General features: G+C 40.7%; 1 protein-coding gene and 1 long non-coding RNA gene across 2 annotated transcripts in view; both read left to right on the plus strand.

Annotated features, from left to right (window-relative positions):
- The first annotated feature begins 3,623 nt into the window (after positions 1 to 3,623).
- LOC121399652 lies at positions 3,624 to 11,695 on the plus strand. Its single transcript, XR_005965238.1, has 3 exons — positions 3,624 to 4,499; positions 11,188 to 11,252; positions 11,424 to 11,695. It is a non-coding gene; the product is annotated as an uncharacterized LOC121399652 (long non-coding RNA).
- A 4,740-nt stretch (positions 11,696 to 16,435) lies between these two features.
- The window catches only part of wwc3.L (WWC family member 3 L homeolog), a 133,771-nt gene continuing 131,629 nt past the window's right edge, over positions 16,436 to 18,577 (plus strand). The window contains exon 1 of the mRNA XM_041582087.1: positions 16,436 to 17,067. Within this exon, the coding sequence (XP_041438021.1) occupies positions 16,835 to 17,067 (233 nt within the window). The 5' untranslated portion in view covers positions 16,436 to 16,834. The remainder of the gene's footprint in view (positions 17,068 to 18,577) is intronic.

Raw genomic sequence — 18,577 nt, forward strand, 5'->3', positions numbered from 1 at the left:
TACTGCTCCATTTTGGGAGCTGCCATCCACCTAATATGAAGCGATCCCTCCCAATTTCACAGTTTTGCCGGGTGTTTCGCAATAATTCCTCTGAACAACAAACCCAAAAACAGTTGCGAGAAATGTGGGCCCGTTTTAAAGACCGTGGCTATCCGGATAAGGTATTAAATGAGGCCTTATCGATAGCACAGAACAGAATAAGTGATATAGGCAAGCCTAAAAAAACAAAACTGAAACTTGTCTTTACTACTACCTTTAATGCAAATACTAATATAACTAACAGGGTAGTGAGGGACCATTGGAAAATCATAGAGGCAGATTCTGATCTGCATAAGGTGACATCTGGTCCGCCAATGATGTGCTATAAAAGAGGCACTAACCTCAGAGATTTACTTGTTAAGAGCGATCCAATTGAATGTTATACAAAGAAATCTAGCGGTTGGTTAAGTGAACTAAAGTTAGGTTGCTTTCGCTGCCCATGCTGTACCTCATGTAGGTTTATGTCCCCAGGCACTTCTTTCCTACATCCACAAACGGGCAAACGTCTATTGATTAGACACCACATCACTTGCACCACTACACATGTGGTATATTTAATCACCTGCCCCTGTGGCCTTGCATATGTGGGGAAAACAGATCAGACACTAAGAATGCGGATGGACGGACAACGATCCGCTATCAGTACAGCATTTAGAAATGGCGCAACCAATAAACCTGTTGCCAAGCATTTTTTAGAAATGAACCATAGACTCCCCACCTTCAAATATATAGCCATAGATCATATCCCGCCCTTGAAACGCGGGGGGGACAGGTCTAGGATATTGTTACAACGGGAGGCATTTTGGATACGTAAACTTAACACTATAGCCCCTATGGGCTTGAATGAGCATTGCTCTTACTTATGTTTTCTTGAGCAACGCTAAATGTCTAGTTATAATGTTACACACTATATATCCCAATATGTATTAGTTTTCTACATATGCCCAATTGTTTCTGTTTCTGGTTATTTGATACATCGTTTTTGTATAGACTTGATACAATGTTTTTACCTTTCTGCTCTTTTGGTGCAGGTGTTTCCTTTGTCACATGACTGTATGGGCGTCCACTAATGGGTGAGTCATGTTTTTAGGTATTTAAACACTGATGTTTTATGTGAACAGGGTCTTGATAAAGGTCTTAGAGAGAGACCGAAACGTTGGCCGGTTCCTGTTTTAAATTTATTTAATAAATATGAAGTTTTAATTTACAAAATCCTGGTGTGCACCCTTATCATTGGACTATGAATACATACACACATATACACAAGAGTCCTCTGCTCTCAACCCATTATCAGAATATTTAAGAAAGAGACATTTTGTGCATACTGCTACTGAAAAATGCCTTACCCTTTAAACAAAATAGGGATTGTTAGTCCAGATATTGCAATATATTTAAGCTGGCCAACTATGTCAAAGTCATCCCATATCTGGCAAGTCCTATGCTCAATTTTCATCTGATTCATTAAGAATTCTATTGCTTTATTATACATTTTACAAAAGGGACTAGTTTTACCTGCAACTTACTAGCTGCTTTCAAAGTAAAACTCCCAAACTTAGCTGCCCTTTTATTAGACACCAGTGGGATCACCTGGCTATAGCTGAATCAGATGAAAATTGAGCATAGGACTGGCCAGATATGGGATGACTTTGACATAGCTGGCCAGCTTAAATATTGTCAGGGAGCCAGGATGCTCCCACCAGGGAGGTTGTCAGGATCAAGGAGGAAGCCCACAAGGGAATCAAAAAGGGTTAAACAGAAGATTTATCAGAGTCCAGGCAAGAGTTCAAGGGCAGGCAGAATAATAAGCAAATCCAAAGTCCAGGCAAGAGGTCAGGCAACAAACGGGAACAAGATATAGTCTCAAAATAGCAGACAGGAAACCCAGGAAACACACTGTAATGAATCCTATACTTGGGCGCCATTCTGGCGTCTTATTAGCGTTTTTATATTTGAATTTGGCGCCATAGTGACGTCATTGGCGTCCTTGCGCCGACGTCGACGCGCTGACATCATTGCGCTAGCGCTGCTACCCACGTGGCGGCCATGGGCGCTGCCATTTTGGGAGCGACGCCGGCAGGGCAGGACATGCCACCCTGAGCTCCTGGAACTGCTCCGGGCGGCGATTGTGACAAATATATTGCAATATATGGACAAACAATCCCTATTTTGTTTAAAGGGTAAGGCATTTTTAAGTAGCAGTATGCACAAAATGTCTCTGTCTTAAATATATTGATAATGGGTTGAGTAATCTTGCATGTGTGTATACATATATATATATATATATATATATATATATATATATATATATATATATATATATAATATCAAAACAAAGGGGTTGTGGGAGCACTCTAAAGGCTTTAAAGTATATATATATAAGTATAATAAATGCTATTGCATATGTACCCAAATAGGGGTTATTTTGTTACAAAGTTATGATCATAAAATTGATAAGCCACCATACCACGTCAAGGTAAACCCCGAATGGCGGTCCTTAACTTGTTTTATTTTTATGTGCATTTTAGCATTACCTGTAATCAATGTCCATTGAACGCTGTTTTTTCACTGAGGGCTAAATCCTCCCCAGCCAGCAATCAGGCTTTTAAAGGAGAGATATTCCCAAAACAAACGCCCAATTTTAAAAGCATAGGATCACCACTAGTTTAAAGCTGGAAGCTGTGGCATAGCTTCAGTGGTTGTAGCACCCCATACCCCCCTTTAAACTAGTGGTGATCCTATGCTTTTAAAATTGGGCGTTTGTTTTGGGAATATCTCTCCTTTAAAAGCCTGATTGCTGGCTGGGGAGGATTTAGCTCTTAAAAAAATCTGTGTCAGAGAATTCACTCATAACTGAGGAACCACTGTACAGAAAAAAATTTCCCCTATTGCAAGATAATGTGTCAAATGCTAGAATGGTAAATCAACATCATAAGCACCTTTGGCATTGAGAAAGTTAGCCTAGGCATTAGAGGCATTCGATCTGAAGCTTGTTACAAACGAAAAATAAACTAGTCTTTGATAGGGGATCAATGCAACCCATTGGGTTAAAGGAGCAGTAACAATATATTTATTTACATTTAGAGGGGTATTTACATAAATCAGAATTTATCTCATATTTTATTAAAAAAAAACCATGACCCATGTTCGTTTTGACCTTATTTATTAATAAAATACCCCAAATTAATCAGATCGCAGAAATACTAGATAAAATACATTTTTAGAAATGTTATGGCTTTTTTTCTCGATTTTTTTTCCGAGTTTTTGCTCAAAATCCCAGAAAAAGTTAGATTTTCAGGCTAAACCCATCGCAGACCACGAAAATGTCAAATTGACATAGGTGCCTCTCCCATTGACTTATACAGGATTTGGCCTTGTTGCAGCATAAGGGTATAATAAATATCGAAAAAATTGTATTTTTTTTTTTTTTACAAAAAATTTAAGTTTTCGCCCCAAAAAAGCCTGACCAGCTAAATTCGAGTTTTAGTAAATAAACAAACTGGGTTTTTCTTTTATTAAACTATGAGATTCATGGAAGAAACAAATGTGATTGTTAGTAAATTCGGCCCTTAACATAAAGAAGTGATTTCTCATTGTATTCAGTACTTATGCACTTGCAGGTTCTATCTGAAAAGGCAGTGGTATCCTCATGCTTTCCAGAGCTTCCCAATCAATGGAAGCATAAAAAGGATGTTGCTGGATACTTCCATTGATGCCAAGACATGTGTGAGCATTTTTGAATCACATGCCATATGTTACAGTATTGATTCAGGTAATAAATGCAATACAAATGCATTATCAGAAGAAATGGAAAAAACTATTGGGGGGAGGGCAGACGTAATATTAGATCACACCCACCTTTCTCAGAAGATTCCGTAATTCTGAGCTGATCCACCCTGGAATGTTGGGTTGATGTTTGAGGATACATTTTTCACATTGAGCAGGTCATGTCCATCCTGGAGCATTTTAAGGTGGCTATTTTGCATAGTGTTATGCAAAACGATCCACAGCTGCTTCATACAGTACCATACACTGAATTCCATAGAAGAAACTTGGGGTGACTAGAAGTTACAACCAGTTCATGTTATTACAATATTTTGTTCCCCAATCACACGACCCTCAATGTGCCATTACAGTTATTCTACCACTGTAACGGCAGCAGATATGCTACTTATATAAAACATCACAAGACTCATCATGTTCTCCAGAATACAGGTAAGTTGGTGTATTCTCTACAGTGTGCCAGTTTCTTATTATCCATTTAAACTTTGTAGTTTTATACCAACTTTAACCTTGTTTTCTGCATCTATAAAAAGGATTTTGACACTTACATCACTTCTGTTTTTTCCAGGTATCACTTTTCTCTGATAACTTCATGAAGACTTCCTCTGCTGGCATACTTTATTATGAAGAAGGCATGGAGCTAGTTACAGAGACAGAGGGGAAGAGAGTTACATGAACAGGTAGCACCACACTGAACAGCACACACACATTTACAAAACTATATACTGTAATAGGGAACATAAATGGATTTTCAGATTCATAACCTACAATGTATATTCTGCAGGTCTTTCATGAAGGACTGGTCTATTAGGCTCCCGGGTGGTGGTCCCTACCAAAAACTAAAATGGGGGTCCAATGAATAAAAATGCCCCTTGCGTGGCCAAGGCTCACTTCTGATCTGCCCTAGCAAACCCTGACCAAACCCCAACATAATCTCTACCCATTTTGTGACCTGTGAATCATGGCTTTTCAACTCTGGGTTCCCTCTGCCACAGGGCATCTTTGTACCACTCTGCTCTTCCACCCGCTCACCTAACGACAGAAACTCCCCCCCCCCCGCGCGTGCGCACCTTATACTTACTTTTGCAGTGACCGGGGAAGGGAGAGCAGCTGGGAGTGATGGCGGAGGGCAGGTGGGGATTGGGTCTGGGTCAGCAGGGCCCATGAGGGCTGGGGCCCATTGGGTTTTCTCCCTATGTCCCGCCAGCCCAGTATGACCCTGCCAGTCACTAATTAGTGATTTGAAGGTGGCAATATGAGTCATAACCATTTGCTTAATCTGACCTGCGTGCTAAAGTTTGCAAAAGCAAACTCAATGAACAGTTATGTCCCAGGTGCTCCCTTCAAGTCAATGACTAACTAAGAGTTAGAGAGCCGCAAGGCAGGAAGTTGGGTTCTGGCTAAAATGTTACACATCCAGTCACTCCAGCCTTTATAAATTACATTTTTGACTAACTAACTATATCAAAATTTTTTATATTTTGCACAGCCTATCTCTTTACCTAGTTTTTTTTTACACTGAACTGTTCCTTTGAAGACAGATTTGTTTTTTTTCTAATGCACTAGGATTTCTGCAACCAAACTTGTAATTAAAATTGTGAGGTGCAGTATCATATCCCCATAAATAATAAAAGGCACTAAGTGTGCCAGAAGCAGTAACTCATAGTAACCAAGAAGGCAAACTTAGTGCCTTTAATTGCATAACCCCCATAATGAATACATTTTATTAAAAATTATATCTTGGATTTCTAACTTTAGTGAAGAGGCAGGGTTGGCACCATTGGTTACTGGAGCAGGGTCTGATGTAAATCAAATGTTTTTTTTCTAGCCCCACTTTGAGGTTTAAAATTTTTGTCAGCCTCACCCCTTTTCTAATAACAAGGTTACAGAACAATAACAAGAATGATATATTTATTGATCTAAGAATATCTGGGATAACCAATAAGTGTTCAAGCTCGGTCATAAGTGTTCAAGCTAGCAGCACTAACAAAAAAAAAATCAAAGCAGTCTACATATAACCCCCCCAAGTTAAAAAAAAAAAAAAAATATTGTTTGCCAGGTGTAATAATCCAGTGCTGGGTGTTGTGAAACTGGAAGAATGCACACAGAGATGCCAGACTGCTTTATTCCTGGCTGCTCTCCTGGCTGCTCTCTCCACACTGTTCCCTCCTCCCCTTCACTTCCCCTTCCTGTGTCCATAACCTTTCTCATTACTCCACCCAGTGCTAAGCTGCTAATGCATATCAAAATGAACATTTAACATCACAGGAATGAATGGAACAACATTACACCAGGGTCCCCCCTACAAGATAAAAAATAAACATTGGTTGTCAGAGCCCTTCTATAGAAGTTAAAAAAAAAACACTGGTGACCAGCTCCCCCTAGTTAAAAAAAATTGTGGTCAGGGCTCTCACACCCCAAAAAAAGACCATTGGCATGTGGTCTTCTTGCTTCTTAGCGACAGCAGCTTTTTTTTTCTCCATGGTAGTTCAGCTTTGCCTCCTTTCAGTGGCTTTTGCTCCCTTCAGCGACTTTACTTTAGCTCCCTTTATGTGGATATGCAGTTTGTTTCCCTCTACCATTCTAAACCACAATTTCAAAAATGTATTACTTGTAATAACCTCAAACATGTCATGAATAATACAAAAGCAGTAGCCACATCATGAAAATAATGAAGATGGAAATATATTCTTCCCAAATAAGGTTTCTATTAACAAATGTTGCCTACCTTGAGTAGAAGATCAGAGTTTCCAACTCAAGATGGCACTATAGAGTAAAAAGAAAATTGTTATAAACAGTAAAGCCATAAAAACTCACTGGAAGAGAAAAGAAGGAATGTTAATACTGATCTATCAAAAGGAAGCACTGTTAAAGGGAATGTCAACAAAAAAATTGCCTTATAAAAGAAAACATAATTCTAAGTAAATTTGCAATTTACAGTCATTACATCTTTTACGGTTTTTAATTTATTTGTATATGGATTGCTATTGAAGCAGCGTTTGTCTGTCCCTTTCTATTCTCTGCCCTGATGGCTCAGACTGTTGATACAATGCAAGACAAGGCAGCTGATTAACAGACCTGTCTTTGCAGGGAAACTAAGACTTTGCAAAATTGTTTAAAAAGAAACAACCAAGAGATAAGCAAATGCTGCTTTCAATAGCAATTTTTAATAAATGTACATTGGAAAGATGCTTAGAATGATGTTTTCTTTTATAGGCAATTTTTTTTTATTTTGGGGTTGACTTGCCCTTTAAGTAGGGAAAAACCTACAGTGTAACAACCTGCTGAGGCCAAAATTTAGGTTTAATTCTTTTGATGGCTGACTCTAGCTAAGAATTATACCACTTTGGTCCACACATTTGTGACACAATGATTGAAATAAAAGAAAACATGTTATTTTATGGTTTATCATGTGAAGATACATGGGTGTGACTCAGTTTGAGAAGAAGTAAAGACTTTTCTCCTAATTCTGTTCCAGCTTTTGCCATAGACTTCAGTAGTGTTTTCATGTGATAAACGGTGAGGTGAGATTTTCTCAGTGAATTGCATGTGCTTCTGTGGGACAATCTGAACTTTAGCATCCATCCATTTTGCCGCAACCATCTACTGCCCCAATTCCACCTCTGTGCACACCATTTTATATACTCTAGCCGGCATGCCCCTCCCCCTTCTGTGACATCACAGCAGGGCGGGCCAGACACACATATATAAAGAGGGAACGTGCCAGGTTAGGGTCGGTGTAGGTTGAATTTTGGTCGACCCACACATCACAACATACAATTTGTAGACAATACACTGTTTATTAATATCACCGTATGTGCCCTCCCACTAAAATCTGAACTCATCTTTTATTTTCCTATACTTAACTTGCCCTGTGGTATTACAATTTTATGATGTACTCTTTAACAGGATGTGAACTAGAACCTTTGCCTTTAGACTTATTTGAAAGAGTTGGTTATATATGTAATCATTTCTATGGCACAAAGTAGATGATGCCGTTGCCTTCTTACCAAAAGAGTTAAATAGAAAGAGGGGAAAAAACAACAGATAAAATTACCTGCAGATCACTATCATGCAACTTTTTAAACCATATCCTGTTTACTGATATCACTGTATGTGCGTTACCACTATAAAATCTGAACTCATCTTTTATTTTTCCTACACTTAGGGGCTTATTTATTAAAGGTCAGGTTTGTGAAGTTTTTTTCTACCTTAAATAAACTCACAATTTAAACAAACTCGAATGTTTGCTTATTTATGAAAAAATCTGAATGTAAAGAACTCAATTGAATGTAATCGGGAAAAAACCTTGAATACCTCGAATTTATTGAGTTTTTGAGCAAAAACCAGAGTAAAATACCTGAAAATCATGAAGGTACAAAACATCTTCAAATGGTTAAATGGTTATTGACTTTTACATGAATTTGACAGGTTTTAGTTTGAGTATTTTTGGATTCGGACATTTAGCAGCTTTGGGGCCCCCCTACAAGTTGTTTAAAGAAAACAATTGGCCAGGGCCCCTACAAGTTATTTTAAAAAAAAACAATTGGCCAGGGCCCCTACAATTTATTAAAAAAAAACAATTGGCCAGGGCCCCTACAAGTTATTTAAAAAAAACTGCACTTACCTTAGCCAGGGAGCTCAAATGCCAGCATCTTAAGTTTTCTATGCTCTGATTCGCCAGTGAAATGTAAGTCACGGTAAAGTCACATGGCAATTGAATAAAGTAGAGGGGATGTTCAAACTTCACCCATCCAATCCCCATGCGGCTTTACCGGGACTTACACTTCATGGCGAATCAGAGTGCACAAAGCAAGAAGCAGCCATCGAAACTCCAGCCAGCCCTCCCTTCTGAAGTCTGCAGCTCACTGATGGCAGGGGCCCGCTATGCAAGTAAGTGCAGCACGGCCAGGCCCCCCTTAGTTCCCCAAACCATCAGGTACAGTGCCCCCTGTCCCCCTCTGATGGCTGCCCTGGTTATGCTACTGTTGGTTTTTTGGTTAAGGGATCTTTCTATAATTTAGATCACCATATTTTGTGTCTGCTAATAAATCATTTAAACATTAAGTAAATCCAATATGATTATTTTGTCAGAAATATGGATTTAGGCAGCTAAGTTACCATCAAGTGCAAGGCACTGTTATGTTTTATTATTACAGAGAAAAAGGAAATAATTTTTAAACAATCAGAATTATTTGCTTAAAATGGGCTCAATGTGAAATTGCCTACCTGTAGGAGCTTTCTGGATAACGGCTTTCCATATAAAGGATCCCATACGTATACAGCCAATAATACCTTTACGACTTTGCTACTGGTTTCTTTGCCATAAAGGTAACTGTGCTGTTAGGACCCTTTGTATTCCCTGTGCTTGGCTGCAACTCATAGTATGCCCTACATATTATGCATCTAGTTTACAATACCTTGCTCCTTACCAGTGGTGTAACTATAGAGAATGCAGCCCCATGGTCTCAGGAGGGAATGAGGCACAGGGTCTGCTTCATGTATAGCAATATAGAAATCCCCCCTTGCTCTCTTACCTGAGAGCGTGGAGTGTGTGACACAAGCAGGCAGCCTGGGAGTAGAAGCCAATAGGGGTTGAAGTGCGCACCAGGCCCCTCCAACGTTTTTTTTTTTGGGAGGGGGGGATACCGACTTATATGACGTTATGCCACTGCTCCTTGCTATTAATACATTTTTGCACAAATATTTTGTGTAATAAAAAGCATGTGGTTTTGTTCCAACTAAGGCTCAAAAGCATATTCCCAGACCCACCACTCCTAGCATTCAGACAGCCTCCCAATCTAAAGTCACTAATAACAATAAGTGCCTTATTGCACCCCACCAAAAATGGAATATATCCCTGTGGCAAAAAACAATGCAAAACCTGCCCACACATCCTGATTTCAGACAAAATACCAATTCCGGACACATTACAGCAGTGATCCTCAACCAGTAGCTCGCGAGCAACATGTTGCTCACCAACCGCTTGTATGTTGCTCCCAGTGGCCTCAAAGCAGGTGCTTATGTATGAATTACATAAAAAAAACAGATGTACTGTCAAATAGAGCCTCCTGTAGTCTGTCAGTCCACCAATTAGCCAATGACAGCCCTAATTTGGCACCCCGGGATGTGTTTTGTTCCCCAATTCTTTTTATTTTTTAATGTGGCTCAAGGGTAAAAAAAGGTTGGGACCCCTGCATTAGAGGAATACAGCATTGATGGTCACTACAACTGTTCTTCTTCCAATGTGGTGTACTTAATACAATGCAATAAATGCATAACAGGGGGACTATATATAGGAGAGACTGGGCAAAGTCTGAGAAAGAGAAATACACAACACAATTCACTATAACCAATAATAAACTGGACACACCAACAGGAAATCATTTCAATAGCCCGCATCACTCCATAAAGGATTTAAGAATTTTGGTTCTTAGGGGCAATTTTAAAACAGATAATGAAAGAAAAGTGTGGGAATACAAATTAATGGAAACTTTCAATTCTCTGAAGAATGGACTAAACCTGGGCCTTGGATTTATGGCTAATTTTGAGGACTAAGAAAGGACTGCACCAGGTCAGAAATACCAACATGTCTGGATATGGACTAAGAGATCATATGGAATTCCTTTGATTCTACACTCCAATAATTCAGCCCTAATTTATACTCAGCTTCTTTGACCCACATTATCTTGTACCTTATCTGCTTGTCTCTTGCAGATCCCCTCGTAAATAAACCTTACACATAGATTGATATTTCTTTTTGTTGGTCATTTGACCTATGAGCTGAATGTTGTATATACCAGAGAACACCACAGCTTCATTGTAATCAGCAATAATGGTATCACCTTTATACCACTTTTGTTATTTTTTTATTTCAAAAAGGTTGCTCTGTAACATTCCAACTTGTCAAAATCACAGACAGAAGACCCAACACAAGAGAAACACTATACTATACATCACCCAGGCTCTTTCTGTTTCTCCAAAACAGTGAACATAAAACTGCTCATATTTGCCTCTTTGCCAGCAGGTAAACATCACAATAGTCTAAGTGGGATGTAGAAATGAACACACTTATACTAGCAGGGATAGACAGGAGTAAGCTGAAACACGACATGGTACATCAGTGCTCTGGTAATAAGTAATGCCAAGATCTTTAAGATCTTTAACTCCAGCATTATCTCAAACTATTTTTTAAATTGCATGTTCTGTTCATACTTGTCTATCCTTTTGATGAAAAAATGTACATTTCTGTGTTGTTTTATGCAGTTCAGTATGAGCGCAAATTCTTAAGATTGCTTAACTATCTCTAAAGAAAAGAGCAATTCCAGCATTGTGATTTACAATTTATTGTCCTGTCTTTGTCTCTAGATTATGATATCAACTCTGAGGAGGAGAGCAGGATTTTCACTTCTTCATTTTTTTCACCATTAGAGGTGAGTGGAGATTCTCCCAATGTTGCTTAACAACTTATGATATTGTTTATGATTAAATAGTTAATTCATCTTTACCTTAATTATTAGTATGTTATAGAAAGTCCAATTCGTAACAATTTTGAAATCCTTTTTATGCTTTCTAGTTTTTTTTATTTATTTGTTTCTTTGCAGCTTTCAACTGGACCTCACTGACTCTAGATCGTGATGCTACATTTTTATTCATTCATTTTTATTCCATACTTACATTTTTATCTAGGCCTTTCCTATTCATCTTTCAGTCTCTCATACGAACCACTGCTTAGTTGCTGCTGTATGTTAAATTGGATCCAAGCAACCAGATAGTTGCTGAAATTTGGTTTATATGTTTAAATACTCTTGGAAGTCACAAAATGTGTCACAATGTTTATTGTGATAATTTAAGATATAAAATAAACTAGAATTACTTTAAATTAACCGGCTGCTTAAAGTTTTTTACTTTGGGGTCCAGAACAGAGCCAGCCTGTCTTATATTTGTTCCTATGTTTACACCCTGCACTGATGGACTGTGGCATGAGTACCTGGACCCATTATTTATAATCTATAACCTTTATTCTCCTATATTTATTCCTGATACATCAGATCTTCAGTGATATCTATCAGTGGTTGAACAGACTATTCACCTCAGTTAGCCTTGTGGCTAAATGTAACAAATTGTATTTGCATCCATTCATACATTTGCCCTATGGAGCTATCATTTTCTTCATTCAACCAAATTCCCGTCATTTATTCCCGTCATTTTTGTACATCCCCTCAAATTTGTTACTGTATAATGCCAGTTAGTTACCGTACATATTTCAAGTGGTTGCTCTCATTCTACCCCACAGTTTTAATAGCCTCCATTGATGAGACAATTGAAATAGACTGTCTGCAGATTTGGATAAAATCTACCTGCTTACTTTCATACTTTCTACTATCAGTGTAAAAAACAACCATTTATTATTGTTAGTATTATTATTATTAACATGTATTCATAGAGCACCAACATATTTCGCAGTACTGTAAAGTAAATGTGTTTACACAGCTAAATCACATGAATTATATACGTAGAACATATGATACATCACAACCAATACATATAAGTCCAGTTTCACAAGTACTATATTATATATATATAATGTGTTCAAATATCCACACTCACGATTCAAGTATCAACAGTGCCTTGGTGCATACCACCATCCGAGTTCCATACACCATATAGAATATGTTGCACTGACAGGTCTTATGATCAAGAAAGCTTTTTATTATAAATCGTTCACTAATGCTTTGGCTGTTGCTCCAGCCTATTTCAAAGCTGAGAAAGTTTTTTCATCCTCAATTCCTTGATGAAATACAGCTTTAGTGGATAGCACCAGGGTTACATTGTTTGATACTTTTTTGATACTCTATGCACTATGGCCCTTATGGCAGAAGATCTTAGATTGAGGGTGATACAATATGTCCCACAACCAAGGAGAGGGGGGGGGGGACGACAGAATTTTCATGTTAAAAAGAACGGAGGTACAATGGATACACCGATTGAAGTCATTGAGTCCCTATGGGTTAAATAAGAATTTTGATTTACATCTGTTTATTTGAGATAGATACCGGCTTATTTGTGAACTCAGTAATAACTAGTATTTGAAACTTAATAGATCCGTGTAAAGCTGGTTGATGTGTGTGCTGTATAGATAAGATTATATTGTATCCTGTATAATGCTTATGAATGTCCATTGCATTACGCAACTCCTTAGGCACCATGGAGCGAGTGTAGCCAATAATCAATATGGTGTTTGACGCTTCAGTAAGCGGACTGATACATGTGTTTGCTTCTATGACGCACTGACGCCGGCTGCGTCGATATGTCAGAGGTAATTCACTATTTCAAGGGTAATGATAGACTTCCGGGTCTTTAACTGACTTTATGCGACATGCACCAGGGACACGCTTGAGAAAGGGGGCTGTGGACTCCCGAAACGTTGCGTTATGTCTCCGTGCAGATGAGTATACATGCTCTTGTTACTATATGCTTTTATCATGGGACATTAAATGTTAGATACATATATATTTTGATGTGTTGTTAGTCACTGGAGCCTAACAGAGCAATTTGCAAGTCTCTGCCCATAATTCAAAATATGAATGTACATAAAAAGTTACCTATAAGTAATTGGTACCTGTAGCTCCTACAACTGATTGTTTTGCCGGACTGTCCCTCAAAATTTCTATCACTAGTGGACTACTGCAGCATAAAATGGCAGCCCCCTCATAGAGGAACTTGGGGATCTGACAACTAATGTAAAAGCATCAGGATGTACTTTTATGGCAAACTTATAAAGCTCATGCAAAGACAATTTATGATATATTTAACAACTTTTACTTTTTTTTGTTATTTTGTTTAAGGCAATGGAATAAGTATAGCATGAGGCATTTGAATTACTTTGTTTTAAAAGGCTTAGCTGTATTTAACAGACACTGATTAAATACATCTTAATGTTTTCTTTTTTGTGTAAATTCCAATCAAAGCATGAAAAAAATGCCCGTGCACAACAATTTCCAGACCAAAGCATGTATTTGGTGGTGTGTGAAGGCTACCTATCAGCCTGTTCTAATGTACCAGTGCACCTGGCAATAGATAAGAGATGACCACCTGTTTGCATGGTGCATCACAGGAATTCCATGTCCTTCTTTTGCTACTGAATACAGAAAACAGAATGCAGGACATTCCCATTCTTGCTTTCATTATTTTAGCCTACCTTCTGCCATGCCAGCATGCACCTTTGTTTGTTCTCTGCTTTCTCAGGATGCTCTGTTAATTAGCCTTATTTGTGGCTAGCATTGAACTGAGAGTCTGGGGCCCACCAGGGTTTCTGCCTTGGAACCCGCAAACTTCCCTGCCCCCTTTCTCAGCCGCAACCACCCCTCTGCCCCTGGGCCTCCCTCCCTTGGTCCTCCTGCCAAGTCTTCCTCTTTTCTTGGAAATATGAACCCATGTTGCATATTAGTCAGGGCAAATGTGTGTAAATTTAAAGTGCTTGGCAATTTTGAGGCTATTTGTTTAGTAACGCCCAGGGTTGGGTGTCAAGGACTTAAAGCACAGTTTGCTTGTTAGCACACTGGTCAGCTTGTCAAACAAATGCTTTGCTCAGTTCCAGTATATGAAACCTACATAGACCTGCAAACAGGCCCGGATTTGTGGGAAGGCCACCAAGTCCCGGGCATAGGGTGACAGTATTTTAGGGGGCGGCATGCTGCCCAAACACACCCACATTGTTTTTTTTAATTTCCCATGCGCCAATCCCCATTGCTCCAGTTCCATTGCTCCAGTCATGATGATGACAATTTCTGCAAATAAAAGGGCGGGAACAGGGGCGACTATATAAATCCAGCCCTGTCTGCAAAACTTCATTGCTAGCCCCAGGTGATAAACTGAGTGTCACTGGCACTCTGACACTAAATGCCAGGATCCTTGACCTTGCACCAAAATGAAATGTGGCCAATGCCTCTTTCCCATGGTCTGCTGAGTTCTAGGTCCCTGTGCCTGTTGGTTCAGGTAACTATTATTGGACTATTAGCTATTAATGGGCAATATTTTGTGTAATGTATATGAATTGCATTAACCTCCATTTCCCCCATGAAGCAGTGATGTAATTAGAGTGTGCTGATCCCCTCCTGCCAACTTCCCATCCCGCCTCTGCCCACCTCCACCTACTGCCCATCCGACCTCTGCCCCCTCTCCGCCCTGTGCCGACTTGTGCCCCCCCTTCCCACCCGCAGGTAAGAGAGTGGCTGGGGAGGGGGGGTTTCTTGTTAGCTGTAGAGGGAGCAGGCCCTGCAGTCTAGGCACCCCTATAACTGTGGGGTTTTCTTCCTCTATAGTTATTCCACTGCCATAAAATATTTGTGCATGTAGTATTAGTGTGTGACCCTAATTTGGCTATATTAGACTGTTGCACAGCTAGGTAGATAAAGCATCAGTTATATTAGACTCTGACACACAGAAGATATGAAGGGGAGGTGTAATTGATTTGTGTTTATAAATAAAATAAGGATGCCAGGAGATTCTTGTAACAAAACAATAGAACTGATTTTATTGTTCAAGACAATGTCCACAGGGTAAATACTTACAAAATCACAGAGGCACCTATGCAACTCAGGCGGCAAGCCCCGCCCCTGCTCGTTCATGCGCATGCGTGTGCGACAGAGAGGGGTAAGCGACGGAGGGGAGGCAGGCCCGGCTTTGTGGAAAGGCCCGGGCCTAGGGCAGCAGATTTTTAGGGGGCGGCATACTGCCCAAATCACACCTACATTGGTTCAGAAACACTGGGGATAAGCAGGAGATACAATAGTTTTTAAAATTTCGCCTGCATCAACCCCCATTGTTCCGGTCCCGATGATTAAAATTTGTGCAAATAAAGGGAGGGGATGGGGGCAACAAACGGCAGTGGGCCTAGGGACAGCCACTATGTAAATCTGGCCCTGAGGGGACGGGTGAGCGATGGTAAGGGAGGAACAGAGGGGAGTGACAGCGACAGAGGGGAGGGTGTCGGGAAGGAAGGGGAGTAACTGAGAGGTGCAGACTAGGGGTAGGTAGAAGACAATTTTAGAAGTAGCTGCCCAGTGCACCCCTATTATTGCGCCATAGGCAGCTGCAACTTCTTCCTACCCCAAGTTCGGGCCCTGCCTGTACTTGTACAGTATATGTTTGATAATTCTTATCCTCAGTTGTGTGCTGGTCCTAATTGAACAACTGAAGCTGTCAGTTGGGCATCTCTCACAAAGAAAGTCAATATAAAATATTTTAACAGGATTCACTTTATGCTTGTTTATGGCACCGTTTTACAGAAAATAGGGTTTTTAATAAGCTCAGTATTTAAGGATAAATACACATCAAATGTAAATGGGGCCCAGTTTATATGCACCTCAAGTACAGAGACCCAGAATTAGTTTCCAGGGAAACGTCAGAGTAGAATGTGCTTCATTTCCTCAAGCAATAACTTTGGAGGAAGCTTATTGTGCATGTGATGGTATTTTATTCAGCAATAAAAAAGTTTCTAAAGACAACTGCTCTGTATAAGGTCCCAAAGAGCTGCGTCCCAGCCTTGCTAAATGTGGAGGTGTGATGTTGGCAAGAGGGATGCAGCATGTGAGGGAGGACGGGGCCAGGGGGAATGGGAGGGGACAGAGGAGGCACCGTCCCTGCTAATAACATGGGCTCTGAGGAATGAAAGCTATTGCTGGGGAAAGCCGTCATGGAACGGAAGGAGCAGGGTCCTTAAGCGCTGCCTGGCCGCTTGGCCCAATTTAAAGTTCGAAGGAAAGTGCCACATTCACATCTGGGGCTACAAAAGGGCCACGCACAGCAGGAAGAGACTTGTTGCATGTGGTGCCGAGCTACTGGGAAAATCAGCTACATGCCGCGATAGTGATTCCCTGTGGGATTTCTGCACGGGAGAAGCCCTGGCCACTATGGGGGAGAGCGGCTGCACCAGCCGATAAAGAGGAGTCCGAAATCACAAGCGCTTAGAAAGCGGCCGGGGCGGCCCGGGGTGAGAAGTGACTGTGGGAATATGCCCTGGCTGAGCGGGGGCAGGAGGCGCAGGCGGCAGCAGCAACAACAGCAGCCGCCCCAGGCACCGTCCGAACAGCAGCGATGCCCCTCACCCGGCCCCTCGTCCTGTCGGAGGGGGAGCTCGGAGCTGCCTCTGCCCGCTGGCTGGGAGGAGGCGAGGGATTACGACGGAAGGGTCTTTTATATCGACCACAACACCAGGCAGACCTCGTGGATAGATCCCAGGGACAGGTAAAGTGAGAGCGAGTGTGCCACCATGTGCCAGGCATCTCTCCTACACTTATTTACTGCTGCTGCTGCCTCTCTAAATTCACACTTCGGACCTTTATTTGAGCTTTGTTTCTTCTGGGCCATCATGAGTTTGTTTGGTTAGGACTTGGTATCAGTGGCAGGAGCTCCATCAGCAAATTTACTTTCTCCTTACCAGTGGCAAAGAGCTGTATTCTATCATATATATCTATTTGTCATACCAGCTACTGGCATTAGGGGTAGCCTGGTTAGCTGTATGGTATGGCTGGGAAACAGGATAAAAGCAAAAAAAACTGATTTTACAAATTATTGTTTGTTCACTCTTAAGTTGATGGAAAGCTCTTGAACAGTTGGCACCCACATGGGCAACAATCCTGTACTTAGCAGGACAATCCACTACAGGTAGGAATCAGTAATGTGGCAATGATGCCAATAGGAAGGGACAATGGCATAACTTGAATAGTAGGGCAATATGACAGGTCACTGAAGAAGAGGATAGGACTCCCCTAAAAGTTACCCATCCAACTCTAAATAAACCTTTGACTGCATGAGTTCTGCATCCTTGTCATTCAAGTGCTGTTCCTACTTCTTAAGCTGATGGTAACTGTATATCAAGGTTGCCCAACTTTCAACATCTAAATGCCAGATGTTGTATTTAACAGCAACTTAAGGCCCATTGGTTTGACTGTTCTGCTTTATATACATTTTGGGGCCTTAACAAATCTGATAACTTATACAATGTGAAAAAAGCTCACAAAGGTTAACTCAAGTATAGGAGAACCTTGAGCTAAGGGAGCGTTTCCAAACCGTATTTACAGTTGAGCAGGCACTCAAGGACCAATCCTCCACAAAGAAGTGTAAAATAAATTAATATTTTATTTAATATTCATGGCAAAGCCTTATGCATTCCATATCTCTACAGACACTTAATCATAAGCTCTGGTCCTTGAGTGTCTGGTCAACTGCAAATATGCCTTAAAGGAGAAGCAAAACCAAAAGTTAAAAAAACCTACCCCTCTTCCTCCTCCCCCCCAGCCTAAGTGTTACCCCAGGCAAATGCCCCAAACGTTTTACTTACCCCTGGGTGCAGATTCCGGCATCGGAGTTCACAGGTGCCATCTTCAGCCGCTTCGGTAATCTTTGGAATGAGACCAGCGCTTCTGCAATTTTCATGAGTTTCGGCGCATGCGCAGTTGTCGCAGAACAGAAAATTGTTCCGCATCTGTCGCTTCACCAGTTTCATTCTGAAGATTACCGAAGAGAAGAAGATGGTGCCAGTGAACTCGGCTGGACAGAATCTGCACGCAGGGGTAATTAAAGACTTAGGGGCATTTGCCTGGGGTAACACATAGGCTGGGGGAGGAGGGAGGTGGGTCCATGTAGGGTAGGGGGCTAGGGTTTTTTTTTAACTTTTGGGTTTGCTTCTTCTTTAACAGTTTTGTTTTACAGTGGGCCCTGCACTGCTACACCAGCCATACTGCCACAGGTTACT

The sequence above is a fragment of the Xenopus laevis genome, chromosome 2L (genome assembly GCF_017654675.1).
Source record: "Xenopus laevis strain J_2021 chromosome 2L, Xenopus_laevis_v10.1, whole genome shotgun sequence".
In the NCBI taxonomy this organism is placed as follows: domain Eukaryota; kingdom Metazoa; phylum Chordata; class Amphibia; order Anura; family Pipidae; genus Xenopus; species Xenopus laevis.